The 13,487-nt window shown below is 41.5% G+C and overlaps 3 protein-coding genes across 3 annotated transcripts in view; all 3 read left to right on the top strand.

Annotated features, from left to right (window-relative positions):
- The first annotated feature begins 813 nt into the window (after positions 1–813).
- LOC121179321 (troponin I, fast skeletal muscle-like) lies at positions 814–2,680 on the top strand. Its single transcript, XM_041034103.1, has 6 exons — positions 814–897; positions 999–1,035; positions 1,364–1,492; positions 1,856–1,945; positions 2,136–2,312; positions 2,529–2,680. Exons 1-6 carry the CDS (start codon positions 890–892, stop codon positions 2,613–2,615), a joined length of 528 nt encoding a protein of 175 aa, XP_040890037.1. The 5' UTR covers positions 814–889; the 3' UTR covers positions 2,616–2,680.
- A 703-nt stretch (positions 2,681–3,383) lies between these two features.
- Positions 3,384–8,554, top strand: aph1b (APH1B gamma secretase subunit). The gene is made up of 6 exons (XM_041043495.1): positions 3,384–3,665; positions 4,920–5,090; positions 5,634–5,707; positions 5,952–6,074; positions 6,195–6,322; positions 7,018–8,554. Exons 1-6 carry the CDS (start codon positions 3,553–3,555, stop codon positions 7,183–7,185), a joined length of 777 nt encoding a protein of 258 aa, XP_040899429.1. The 5' UTR covers positions 3,384–3,552; the 3' UTR covers positions 7,186–8,554.
- Positions 8,555–13,004: 4,450 nt separating this feature from the next.
- Positions 13,005–13,487, top strand: part of otog (otogelin) — a 46,134-nt gene continuing 45,651 nt past the window's right edge. Inside the window, exon 1 of the mRNA XM_041043240.1 lies at positions 13,005–13,032. Within this exon, the coding sequence (XP_040899174.1) occupies positions 13,005–13,032 (28 nt within the window). The remainder of the gene's footprint in view (positions 13,033–13,487) is intronic.

Raw genomic sequence — 13,487 nt, forward strand, 5'->3', positions numbered from 1 at the left:
TTTTTTTTAATTGTCTTTTACTGTTTTTTTTTTTACCTGTTTGTTTATCAACATTTATGTCATTATATTGTGAATTTCCACTGTGGCTGGTATTTTTAATTGGATGTTTAAATTCAAAAAAGGACCAGCAATCTAATTTCCTCGTTATCTTTCATTACCTTAAGCACAGCTTGTTGTTATATTTGAAGCTTGATTACAGTTGACATCAAGACTTTTATCTAAGCGCCAACATGATTTGTGACTTGCACTTTTACTCGAGTGACTCTGCAGCAAAATATCTTTATTTCTTTTTGGCCATGAATTCGAACAGTCAGTGCTGAGAATTCATTACTGTAGGAATGAAAGAGACAGACAGATGAAAGGAGCAGTCAGCTGTTACAGACTACAGCTGAGCTGACTCAGAGGAAACCAAGGACAGAAGAAAAATAAATCCCACTACAGTTTAGGAAACTGAGCCTTAACTGTCTTAGTAGATGCAGGGTGGTACTACTATATCAGGCTTTGGATACACAGACAGTACCTGTTAGTTGGATCAGTTTATTGTTGGTTTTGGTCTTTTCATGGCATTTGTTGAAGAAAAGTAAAGAATATTGGTCACTTTTATCTTCTAACTGAAATAATTTAAGACAAACCAAACCCTGAAACACTGAATCCTCGTCATGGTTCCACATTGTCTAAAGATTCTTATGGAAGAAAATTCCTGAAGCATTTGTTTCAGGCTCAGCTGCTGCCGTCGACCAACTGGTGCTGGTCCATCACGCACACACTAACACATGCACATTCACACACTCTGAACCAACATCTATAAAGAGACCAGAGAGCTGTGGTATTCATCCATTCATCTCTCTTCTTGTCTCTCGGCCACAGGCAGGATTCAGGTCCAGTCAGGATGGCAGAGTAAGTCCTGATCTCACTGGGGAGAATTCTTCAATCTTCAAAACTTGCAGAAATACTTTAATCATTTTCCTCCTTTGTTTGTTTGTTTTTTTTACCTAAAGGAAAAAGATGTCGACGAGCAGGAGGAATCACCTCAAGGTAGAGTGAGTTGGTGTGAGCGAAGGATTGGAGTATTTAAAGTTTAAAGTGTGTACTTCTCATGTTGTTCTCCAGTCTCTGTAGTAAAGAAATGAGAGTGTAAAGAGGTGAGACAGTTAAAAAGGAGCTTCTGTCCAATTGCAACAACTATGGACAGATTGTAAGAAAACGGCCCCTGGGCACAGACTAGTAAAAGGCCCCCCACCCTGCTGTACACGACCCCCCTGACTGAAAGCGACTGCTTTATTTGTGGTTGTTTTGAATCTGTTTGTTGTCATTTTGTGCCTCTTCTTGTGTGTCACCCTCTCATCACTGTCCTTCCTCTCAGAGCTTGTTGCTGCAGATCGGTGAGGCGATGCTGGAGGAGGAGGCCCGGGAGGCCGAGAAAGAGAAGATGAAGCACATGGAGGAGAGCTGCCCGGCCATCACCATCCCAGGCTGCATGCAGGAGCTCCAGGTAAGCATCCACCACCTGGATGGTGGCTGGAGGCCAGAAACACTCAAAGCACACTCAAAGTCCTCTAAATTTGTTATTTTAACAAAAAATATTCACAAATTTTAAATGTGGACCCATTTCCCACATCAAAAACACACAATATTTGGTAATCGTGAATATTGGCTGATGTTGGCCGCAGGTTTTGGTGAAAATCTACATCCTGTCTGGAAAAACTGCAGCTTTGCACGAGAAGGAATTTTCACAGAAGAGAGTAGGAAGTGACAGAAAACTGTAAAATGTATTGATCGTGCTTGTTTGTTTTCGTCGTGTGACATCTCACTCTTCTTCTTCTTCTTCTTCTTCTCCTGTCTGTTACAACACCAGGAGCTGTGCCGGAAACTTCATAAGCAGATTGATTTGGTGGATGAGGAGCGATATGACTTGGAGATCAAAATGAAAAAGTCCAACAAGGAGGTAACTTCCATTTGTCAGAAAGGCCCTAATTAAGGTGTCATATTCAAATTATAAATTAATGATTCCATTCAATCATTCTGCCTCTATTCTCCGTAAAAACAAGGCACAGTAAAATATTATTAAGGCAGACTGCAGATCTTTATACATGCACACACTCACAGATGGTCTCAGTAACTGTCTTCTCTGTCAGATCGACGACCTGAAGCTGATGGTTCAGGATCTGAAGGGGAAGTTTAAAAAACCTGCCCTGAAGAAGGTGCGGATGTCGGCCGATGCCATGCTGGCCGCTCTGCTGGGCTCCAAACATAAAGTGTCCATGGACCTGAGAGCCAACCTGAAGCAGGTCAAGAAGGAGGTGAAAGAGGAGGTGGGTCCTTTTATTAAACACTGCTGGACAGTTTCAGCACCACATTTTAATATTCTCACGATAAACAACTCTTCAGATTAAACACAGAGCAAACACAACAACAGAGCAAGCTGAAAATCAAAGCTCCTCAAACACAAAATCAAAAAAGATTCTTCACCTTTTCTTATTATTGATCTGAATCCGTTTTCTGCTTGTGTGTGTCTGTGTTTCTTTCAGGAGAAACAAACAGGTGACTGGAGGAAGAACATTGAAGACAAGGCCGGAATGGACGGCAGGAAGAAGATGTTTGAGACAGAAGCTTGAACGTCAGTGTGTTGTTCTGTTTTCAGTTTTAACGTCTGCATCATTCATTTCTGTGTTTTATGTGAGTGCACATTGTTGGCAAGTTGTATAAATGATAAAAGAAATAAATCATGTGGTGTTTTTGTGTGTTTCATGGTTATAATTTGATAAGTCATTAAAAATAAATGACACATTTCAGGACAACAAATGGTACAATGAGATAAGCAGAAATGTGCAATTTAAAGTAAAAGGCTTTTTTAAAAGATTCTTGAGAAGCGATTTAAATACACAGGTTAAAATTCTTCTTTTCACATTTACATTTTACACATTTTAGATTACAAAAACATCTGAGAAAACAGGTATAAAATAGAAGAGGGCACTAAAATCCAACATGAAAAGCTGTGTCAGTGGTAATGATTTGGGCTCACTTCTTCACCTATTACAGAAGAGACTGAAAAAAAAAATCTTAAGATGAAAATCTAACAAAAGAAGGTGAAGATGTCTCATTGGGCTCAGGGATTTTTTTCACTGTTTTCTTGCATTTTATACACAAACAACTGATGGACAGAAATGATGTGATGAATCATGTGAACATGGAGCAGAATCAGAGGACACAAAGAACTGAGGCTGAGTGAGAGCAAAGGGAGGAACCACCCAGTGTTAGCATTATTAGAATCCCGATGAAGCGCTCCGGGTGTTGAAGAGGATTTAAACCAGAGGGGGGCAGTAATGAGCCATTCGGGACGCAACGCTGTCGGAAAACCCCGAAGACGAAGACGAAGAAGACGATCTTATGGTCACATGACGAGACGTTCAACTGTGGGAGAAGCACAGCGAAAGCAGGAGGCCGCGGTTTGTTCAATTTGAAGACAAATCTCTGTAAATCGCCCTCTTGGGGAGCAAGACAAGGCGCTTGAGGTCGCACTGCTCGCCGCCGGTTTCCCCACGAAGAGCCAACATGACGGCGTCGGTGTTTTTCGGCTGCACCTTCATCGCCTTCGGCCCGGCCATCGCTCTGTTCCTGTTTACCATCGCCCGGGAGCCGCTGAGGGTCATTTTCCTCATAGCAGGGTGAGAGTTTTCACTTATATTCATCGAAACGGAATGAGAGTAAACTCATCTTCATCGCAGCAGGAAGATAAGAACATTACTGTTGTGTTTACTTTAGATAAAACCCGGATTTGGCGGAACTAGCTTGCTAGCTAGCTAGCTAGCTAGTGCAAGCTAATGATTGAGTCTGTTAGCTAGCTAGCTAACAGACTCAATCATTAGCTTGCTAACTTACAACCGGTAGTTCAGTTTTCGGACATCCTCTTGTCAAACTTATTATTTTTACTTATAACTTTAAGAATTAGCCAGCCTGAGGTGTCCAGGCTCTCACATGTTCACTAACCCGAGACACAGCTCTCTGTCCAGCTTCAGAGTCCAATCATCACTGTAACATGTTCAGTCGGTAACAACCATGAAGTACCACAGTGAAGATTCAGCATTATGATCCTCTAAGATGTTCCCAGCCACACTTCAGTGTTGGTTTCTGAGACTTTTCTATACTGAGCAGGTAAAAATATAGCAAGTTAACAGAAATAACCTTAAGGCTTGGAGGCAGCTCGCCACGGTTAGAAGGCAATGCCTACCCTCTTGCTTAGTTCTTACATTTTACAGTTTTGGAAAATTCAAATAAGAGGACAAGTTCAGTGTCTTCAGTCTTTCAGCTTAGTTTGTTTTTTTTTAAACCAGATCCAACATGTAGTCCACCTGAATTTAATTTTTCACCTTTTTCTGTGGGCTACAGCAGATAATTTCTGGCGTTTTGCAGACAAACAACTGATGGACTAATTAAAGAAATAATCATTAGTTGAAAATGGAAATAATCCTTAGTTGCTACCTTCTATGAGAGTGTCAGAGTATTGGAAACAACCGTGTCTGTGGTTTTATGTCAGTGCTGGAAACACTGACCTGCCCCATTGTATGATATTGATGATGATGACACTGACATTCATGTCTGGCTGATTTGTGCTTAGTGAGCCATAAAGGACGCTTCAGCCTGGTTTTGTATCTGATCATCAGGCCGGTGCTGTGACAAACATTTGATGTTTATTGAAAAGTGAAAATTTTATGAATTAACTACTATACAGCATTTATTTTGATGAGACTGTAAGGCAGCATGTCTGCATCCACATTCACAGATATCTGTGAGCAGAACAGAATTGAAAGAGTTATTACACTGGAATCAAACTGAATAAAACATTCAGGAATCATAATTAAGTCAATGGCACACCCGCCTGTTACTGAGTGTGTTATAATAAATGTGTGTTTTCTTTCCAGAGCGTTTTTCTGGCTGGTGTCTCTGCTGCTGTCCTCTCTGGTGTGGTTCATCTCAGTTCAGATCAGTAATAAGGACAGCGAGGTGCAGCAGAAAGGTCTGCTCATCTTCGGCGTGGTGCTGTCTGTCCTGCTGCAGGAAACCTTCCGCTTCGCTTACTACAAGCTGCTGAAGTAAGTCACGGCCACAGTGTTCAAATCTGTCTCACAGTTTCACCCGTAACACCTCTCATTTTGGTCCTGTACCTTTTACCATTGTGGTGTGTGATTTATTATTTTGGCCAATCACACGGAAATAAGTGAAGATGAAATAAACATCAAAGCAGTGACTGTCTCCCTTTAAAGCTCAAGTGGAATTTGGTCATTGTCAAAGCTCAGAAATCTGTTCTCAGAAACTTGATCTTACAGCTTTCACAGAGTTAAAAAAACAAAACAAAAAAACCTAACCTCTGCTGTCTCTCATCATCTTCATCATCATCATCACACCCTGTGTCGTAGTTCCCCAGCATGTTTACCTGCTCTGGCGTCGAACTGTCCCAGTTTCCCACCTTCAGTCTTTTTCTGTTAATGGCTCATTGTTGCGGCTCATATCATCTTCCACTCACTGGCATAGATATTTACTGTTCATGTTCTTGTTTACAGCTTCACAGTGAAACTAGGAACTGAGACGCTGGTGTGTGTGTCTGTGTGTGTGTGTTTGTGCGTGTTTTCCTGCAGGAAAGCGAATGAAGGCCTCCTCGCTCTCAGTCAGGAGGAAACCATGCCCATCTCCATACGGCAGCTGGCCTACGGTACAGTTAGTGCGCACAGACACACAGACAGACACACAGACGCATCGGTTGATAGTTGTGCCAGTAAAGATAATGAGACGATGCTGATTTATTAGTTGGACTAGGTAAAAAAAAAAAACATCTGGCAGGGAGCAGGTTTTTGTTTAACTACCACCTGCAGTGAAGTGAGAGGCGACTGAAGGTTTTCTTAACTTTACTGGAATAAAATTGACCTGTTTCCACTGTTGTTGTTGTTTTATCTCAGTGTCTGGCCTCGGCTTCGGCTTCATGAGTGGAGCGTTCTCGGTGGTGAACATCCTGGCTGACTCTGTAGGACCAGGGACTGTTGGAATCCACGGAGACTCACAGCACTACTTCCTGTCCTCAGGTACCAAAAGTGTTTTTTTTTGGTTGTATATCATCTAAGTCATTACTAAGTGATTTCAGAAATAATGTGAACTTGATGAGAAACAGCTGAGTTGCAGTGGTAACGCTTGTCCTGTTTCAGCCTTCATGACCATGGCCATCATCCTGCTTCACATGTTCTGGGGCGTCGTCTTCTTTGACGCTTGTGAGAAGCAGCGCTGGTGGGCGGTGGCTGCTGTTGTCGTCAGCCACCTTGTGGTGTCCTGTCTGGTGAGTGTTGCTCATGGTGAGGTACAGGGGGGCGAGGGTTGGATGGGCGCTAAACTCCATGTAAAGCTGTAATGCTATGAAACACATGTCTGCAGTTTGTTTGTTGGTTTGTTAGCAGGAGACAGTAAATGAGCCTTTAACCTATGGTGTTATACTCATTCTGCCTAAAAGATATAAGGGTAAATATATCCACGACTCGCATGTCAGTGCACTGGAAACACGATTTTCTCTGAAGATGATAGTTAAAGCTGTGAGGCAGCATTAACACCGACCCCCTGAGCTAATATCTGACAGTCACATGTCAAAACAGCTGCTAGAACTCGTGATATCAGAGCGATTATCAGAGCAGCAGTAAAACAGCACAGTGAAAGCTGATTCAGACGCTCGCACCCCCACCCCCCCTCTCTTTCTGCAGCAGCTTTTAGTTTCCTGTCGCTTGCTTTGTACGATAGAACTAAAAGAGGAATAGTAAATGGATAAAGAGGATAAATTAATATGTTAAAATCAAGTTTTTTTTTCCAACCCTTCCATACAGTGAAATCTGCATGAGCATTAAAAGTCCTTTATTGTTCAGACTCTGATCTGTAGAGATGTAAAACTGATGAGGAAAGCAGAGAACAGTCAAAAACCACGGGCTGGATATGAATCAGTATTCACGTTTTGTGTTGATTCCCGTTGTTCGTCTTCTCCTGTAGACCTTTCAGAACCCAGAGTACGTCGCCAGTCTCGTTCCCACCTACATCATCATGTTCCTGATGGGCGTCTGGGCGTTTTACTCCGCCGGCGGCTCGCTCAGGAACCTCAAACTCTGCCTCACCTGCAAAGACAAGGACTTCCTACTCGCCAACCACCGGCCCAGATAACGCAGCATGTCAGGAAGCGTGCAGGACTCTATCCAAATATCCCCGAGTTCACACACACATGTACACACACGTACACACACACACACTGAGCAGAAGGAATGAGGAGTGATAACCCCGTGTTACTCTGCTGTTTCTTAGGTGGAAGTTTCTCAGTTTGTTTGTAATTTAATTTACACGTAAAGAAACGGTTTTATTCCAAAATAACGAAATGTCCTTATTTGGCCTCCTGTTCTTTCCCTGATGCTCTAAAGAAACAGCAGATGAACAAACATGACCACACACTTTACATTCTTCACGTTCTTCTTTTCAACTTGTCTGACAGCTGTCCTCCTCCAGATGTGTCAAATCTTTCTGAGGGTGGATTTATCATTCATGAACAAAGCTCTTTGTGTATATATTAATGCTTTATTGAATTTCCCTGATCTGTAGATAGTAAGAGGTTTTTACCTTTTTTTTTTTTTTTTTCCAAGTTGTGATAAACCTTCTTTGGTCTGTGTAAGAAGTTGCCTTTGGTCCATCATGAGCGCAGATTTACAGAAGCTGTAGAGACGTGATGGGTATTTATTTATTTTAACCCACAAGCCCGAGGCTTCATTATTTCTTTGGGACATAAATCAAACCATCATGACTTGTGATGGTAAATCATTTTACTTCTAAACAAATTTTTTGATTCCACGCTTGAGTCTAAATCAAACGTCACAGCAGCTAATTTGAAGGTTAAACGCAGAGATGTTCCATGTCAGTGAATTCAGTTTGGGTGCTTTTCTGTTTTATTATTTTTCCTCCTGTATTATCTCAGACTGTCTCAGCACACCCGCTGCATGTCACTGCTGTATTCACAGGTTTTATCCCACTGCTGTTTCCACTCTGAGAGGTGAGCAGCTCAAACTGACAGTGAAACTAAACCGGAGACAAACAGAGGAGGAAAAATACACCGATCAAGATTTTCAGATTATTGTCTGTTGATCTTTCAAAGATTCTAACGGTCTTATATTAACACGCTTGAGTTGTGTAACAACTCTGCTCTCAGCTTTCTTACTGATTAGCGTACAGTGTATAGAGTTTTTTTTTATTCTCCTGTGTGCACACAAACTCAGCATTGTAAATTCATAACTAAGAACATAATCAGGCTGAAGTGTTTGCTCAGTGATTCTTTGAATGTTCAGTTTCTTTGTTGCCTTTCTTTATGTTTTAGTCGCGAGCACAGACGTTTGTGTGAACAATGTTTTAGAAATTCCGCACAATGAATGTTTTGTTTGCAGCTGATTTTTTTGTTTTGCTGTTGATCTCCATGTACAGTTTGTACGCTCCGCGGCGTTCGGCCATGATGGGATGGATGTTAGCAACGAGTTAAACATGTGAACTGTAACCGCTCGCGTCCAGTGTGTTTCTGGGCTGATGCTTCACCTCACACAGGGTCAAACTTGGCACGGAGGTATTTCTCTTATTTAGCCTGCCCTTACTGACACACACGGGGTGGGCAAAATAATAGAAACACTTGGGGCCAAAACCCACAGTCTTTGTGCAAAGTTGAGTTCTTGAGTCGACCTGAAGTGACTGTAAGGCTTCAGCAGAGTCCACATTAGACAAACCATCACATCTTCTGCAGTTACAGTCTTTTTCATACAAACAAAGGGCGGTGTGTGTGTGTGTGTGTGTGTGTGTGTGTGTGTGTGTGTGTGTGTGTGTGTGTGTGTGTGTGTGTGTGTGTGTGTGTGTGTGTGTGTGTGTGTGTGTGTGTGTGTGTGTGTGTGTGTGTGTGTGTTTGCACAGAAGCATGATTTTGGATTTTGTCCCCAGTCACTTGGAGACTCTTGGCAGCTCTTTAGTGAGGGATCTAATAATCTTTTAGTGTCCAGTATGACCAGTGACCAGTATGAACAGGAGGAGTGAGGAGGAATGATTACAGCAAGCAACAACCTGTTGTAATGTTCATCTGGTCTCCTCTCCTCTGGTCTCGTTCCTGCTATAACATCTCATTTCATGCTTAAAAACATAAATCTACAGAAAACAACCAGTCATTTCATGGGACCTTTAATGAGCAGACTCCTGAGCACAAAGCAGGCGCCAGGTTTCCAATACTGTGTGTGTGTGTGTGTGTGTGTGTGTGTGTGTGTGTGTGTGTGTGTGTGTGTGTGTCTCTCAAAAGTCTTTCATGCTTGAGAAAGATGTTTTCACGTCCGTGCAGATAAGGAGGAGTGGTGGGAGTATGTGAAATTAAGACACTGAAAGGAATCAGAAATCACTTTCAGTTTTTTTTTGTGGTTCCTCCATCCTGCCCCCCTCCCCTCCACCTCCCCTCCCCCTCCTCCTCCACCTTGGTCCTGTTTCCATTTATGAAAGCGGACACCTCCTGGCTGGGGCCACACAAAGCCTGTTGGGGTCTCTGAGGGCTTCAGTCAGTCAAAGGCCTTTTTACCCAGACAGACAGACGCAGGAAGCGTTTCCTCTGCCGAAAACCAGACTTTCACATGTAAATTCAAGCCTGTGCTGCCGGTGACACTGGGGTCACCTCAGCAATATTAGAGGGTTCGCTCCTGAGTTTTGTGTTTCCCGTGTCGTATCAGCGGGTTATGTGTTTGGGTTCAGGTCAGGTCGTCACGGTCTGAACAGCAACCAGAGGAGATTAAAGGGTCTGGAAAATATTGTTCCCTTTAAATATTTTTAAATGATAAGTGAGCGAGACTAAAACCTCTCTAACGGCCCCAGAAATCAGAAACAGCTTTTCTGCATTTGTAGTTTGAAAAGGGCATTTTGGCCTTCAGTTGCTGGTACAGAAGAAACATCAGGTGAGTGGCCTTTTCTTTATGTTCTTAACCTGAAGCTTCATTTCATTTGTTAAAGTTTCTGATTCAGTACATTCATTTCTAATATGATGGAAATTGCACCAGACTTCATTGTAAAGAAAATCATTTTTAGATTAACTTTGAGTGCATTTGCTGTTCTTAAGTCTCAGAACATCCACCTCATCTGATCCAGATGTGCTGCTGATGAACAAAGAGGAGTGTTCCTGTGAAAAGGTGAGAGAAGACAGGTAAAGTTACAAATCTACTTTTTATTTTATGGCCCTTTCATAAAAACGTGCTGATTTCAGTGGATGAAGAAATACTCAAGTCCTTCACTTAATTAAAAGTACAGTATGAAACAATACAGAAAGACTCCAGTACAAGTTAATGTCTTGAATTTAAAATCTTGCTAAAGTAAAAGCACATAAGCATTATTATAATTCATTATAATTTATTTTCTTACAGTGCAAACGTCCCAGTCTGGTCCTTATTTTCTTAAATACAGCAAATAAAAAAGGTTCATGTTAGTACACCGAGAGTGTTTGAACCTTTTACTCCGATGAATCTGTCCGAAGAACTGAGTTTATCCTGAAACAAGAAGCATGAGGCCAGTCGCAGCATTAAAACAAAAAACAAAACATGATTTCAGAAAACAGCAATGTCCTGATGAGAAGAAGGTTTTTGGAGTGAACAAATGCATCATAATGTCAAAGATGATCATCTGTTTTTTATTTAAAATCTTAATTTGTTTGGATTTGTCTCTAAAATGTGGAATAGAAACAGAGAAAGTACCTCAGACCTCAAAACCTTAAAGTTACGTGGTGATGCGCTATTGACTGTGAACCACACGGGGGCGCTGCTGTCACCGCTCCTGTCAGGTTCAAGCGCTTCACTCTGAACTTTGGGTTTTAATAAAGGTTTGATTCACACCGATGGATACGAGGCATCTCACGGTGTTGTGTTAGTTATATCTAATTAAACTGGGAGTTATCTTATTAAATCCAACTTCAGCTTCAAAGGAAAGTTCAGTGATCTAACACTAATGTGGTTAATGTGGTTGTTTTTATTTTTAATTTTTAATTAATTTTCTTAAGTGTGTTTTGTCCCATGTGTTCTCTTTCATTGTAAGGTGTGCTGGGACCATGCTGCAGGGTGACTGTGCTCTTTGTATTTAACTGACTGACGGACGGACGGATGGATGGATGGATGGATGGATATCTGCTCCCTGATGATGCCTGGAGTCAGCAGCTCAGACCATCAGTTTAACCTCCAGCAGAGCACCTGTGCGTGTGTTTGCTGCCCCCCCCCCCCCCCCAGCCTTTCAGCACCGCCCGCCCGCGCATATTTTATGATAATGAGCAGGTGAAGCGGTTCTTGAGGCGCGCGGCGCGCCGCTCGCGGATGAGCCGGATGGAGCAGCGCAGGGAGCAGCGGGAGTCCAGCCGGAGGGTTTTCACCAGGTGATGCTGTCCAAACCCGACTGACTGAGGATCCGCGAAACACGAATGGATCCCTATTTAAGGCGAAGCGGGAAAAGGCTTTTTCACTTATTGTCTTTGTATTTTATCCTAATTTATCAAGGTGAGTCACCTGCGATCTGCTGCTCATACCGCGGGAAAATGAAAGTGGGAAAATACACGAACATATTGTTTTTATTATGAGAGGCTGCAGTTGAGTTGTGCTTTCTGTGGCAGCTCAGCGGCTTTTCTGCAGTTTGAACTTTATTTTTTAGTGAAATAATTTCCCTTGTATTGGAGTCACTCTGGCTGTTTCTTTATTTTCTTTGATTTCAGCGCATCTTTCCTGTGGAGTTGAGAGAGCGAACGTTTCTGACTGGGATGAATTTAATAAGTGAGTTATTTTTTATATTTAGCTTTGCATTGTTTTCTATTAATTTATCGTACTTGTTAATGTTTTTAGTTTGATATGTATAATGTTCTTTTATATACATATATGTGTATATATATATATATATATATATATATATATATATATATATATATATATATATATATATATATATATATATATATACACACACACACACAGAACCGTGCAAAAGATTTAGTCACTAAAGGTAAAGTGAGGATGTTTTCAGAAATAATGCCATGAACCATTTAACTTCATACAAAGTGCAGTGGACAGAAAAAAAACCTTTCAGATCAGTGTTTTAAATCAGCGCTAGTTCGGCTTTTTCTGGTACCTGTCAGGTCGGTTGTTCCAGCGTCTTGCGGAGCTCGCCTCAGTCCATCTGTGGATTTAGTCGTGTCTGTGTCTCTTCATGTGATCCCAGACTGACTCCATGATGCTGAGATCAGAGCTCTGTGGGGTCCTCTGTGGTTGTGTGTTTGGACTCGTTGTCCTGCTGCAGAGGGAATCTGGGACCGATCAGACCCTCCCTCATGGTTCTGATGGTGATGGCTAAAAATCTAAAGTGACTAAAACTTTTGCACAGTGCAGTAGGCTGCGATATATGAATTTGCTGCTGTGAAGTGTTTTATTCTCATAGGAAATAATTTATAATAATTTAAAATAATGATAATAACATTATCCAAACACATCATTGATGTAACAAGGGCTGAAATGACGGGCCATGAGTCTTTGTTGCTCCTCAAATGTGTATTTAAAGTTTATTTTTTCCTTTTGCATCTGTGAGAGTAAGGTGGAACAAGAAAATGCGAGCAGCATTTGTCTATATTTTCTTTACATCAGTTGATTAATTTACAGATTAATTAAAATAATCATCAGTTGTAGCCTCAGATGTAACTTTGATTCAGTAATTTTAGATTATAAAGGCATTTTGCAAATATAAACTAAAAATACTCACTCCTTGAGTATTTGGAATAGTGAGTAATGGTTGGTGTTTTTTTGTTTTTGTTTTTTTTTGTTTGGTTGTAGCGGTGGTTTGGTTGGTGGTGGGTTTGTGGTGTCCGGGGTTAGGGGGTATGGGGGGGCCCGGGAGCTGCAGCAGGAACAAACCTCTCCTTGTTCTCTCTGTCCCAGCAGCGGGAGCAGCAGGATAAAGCAGCCGAAATGGGACACCGCTTCCCAGGGAGGGCAGGTAGGCAGCCGCATTGATCACTGATGCTGATGGAGCTGCTTCAGGCGGCAAACACACAGCCAGAGATCACCAAAAAATCTGCAACGCTCACACCAAAACACAGACCCGGGGAAAAGAAAACACATGAAGGGCTTTTATCCAATAATTTAAACCCAGTATTTTAGTAAAACTGTCGTATTTTGCTTATAGATGTAGATTCACAAACAGTGTATATATAGTAGATGTACAGTAAAATATATATATATTTCTAATGTTTTCAGAAATGTTAATGTATCACAGTTTTTAAGTGGCAGCCATTATTTTAAAAATTACTACAATTTGATTTTAATTAAACTCAAATTCAGTTTGAAGATTCACATTAGTTGAGTCCAAACAGCCTATACGTGTCAGATGTGTCTGTCTTTGAGATACATGAACTTCTATACAAAAAAAAAAAAAAATTTCCCATGAGATCT

Source organism: Toxotes jaculatrix, chromosome 1 (genome assembly GCF_017976425.1).
Source record: "Toxotes jaculatrix isolate fToxJac2 chromosome 1, fToxJac2.pri, whole genome shotgun sequence".
NCBI classification, from domain to species: Eukaryota; Metazoa; Chordata; class Actinopteri; family Toxotidae; genus Toxotes; species Toxotes jaculatrix.

Excerpts from the sequence above, each read along its gene's own strand:
- LOC121179321 (XM_041034103.1), top strand. Across the intron at positions 1,493-1,855 it reads GCTGCATGCAGGAGCTCCAG|GAGCTGTGCCGGAAACTTCA; the intron begins GTAAGCATCCAC and ends TTACAACACCAG. Across the intron at positions 1,946-2,135 it reads TGAAAAAGTCCAACAAGGAG|ATCGACGACCTGAAGCTGAT; the intron begins GTAACTTCCATT and ends CTTCTCTGTCAG.
- aph1b (XM_041043495.1), top strand. The coding sequence starts at position 3,553 with ATGACGGCGTCGGTGTTTTTCGGCTGCACCTTCATCGCCTTCGGCCCG. Across the intron at positions 5,708-5,951 it reads CATACGGCAGCTGGCCTACG|TGTCTGGCCTCGGCTTCGGC; the intron begins GTACAGTTAGTG and ends GTTTTATCTCAG. Across the intron at positions 6,075-6,194 it reads GCACTACTTCCTGTCCTCAG|CCTTCATGACCATGGCCATC; the intron begins GTACCAAAAGTG and ends GTCCTGTTTCAG.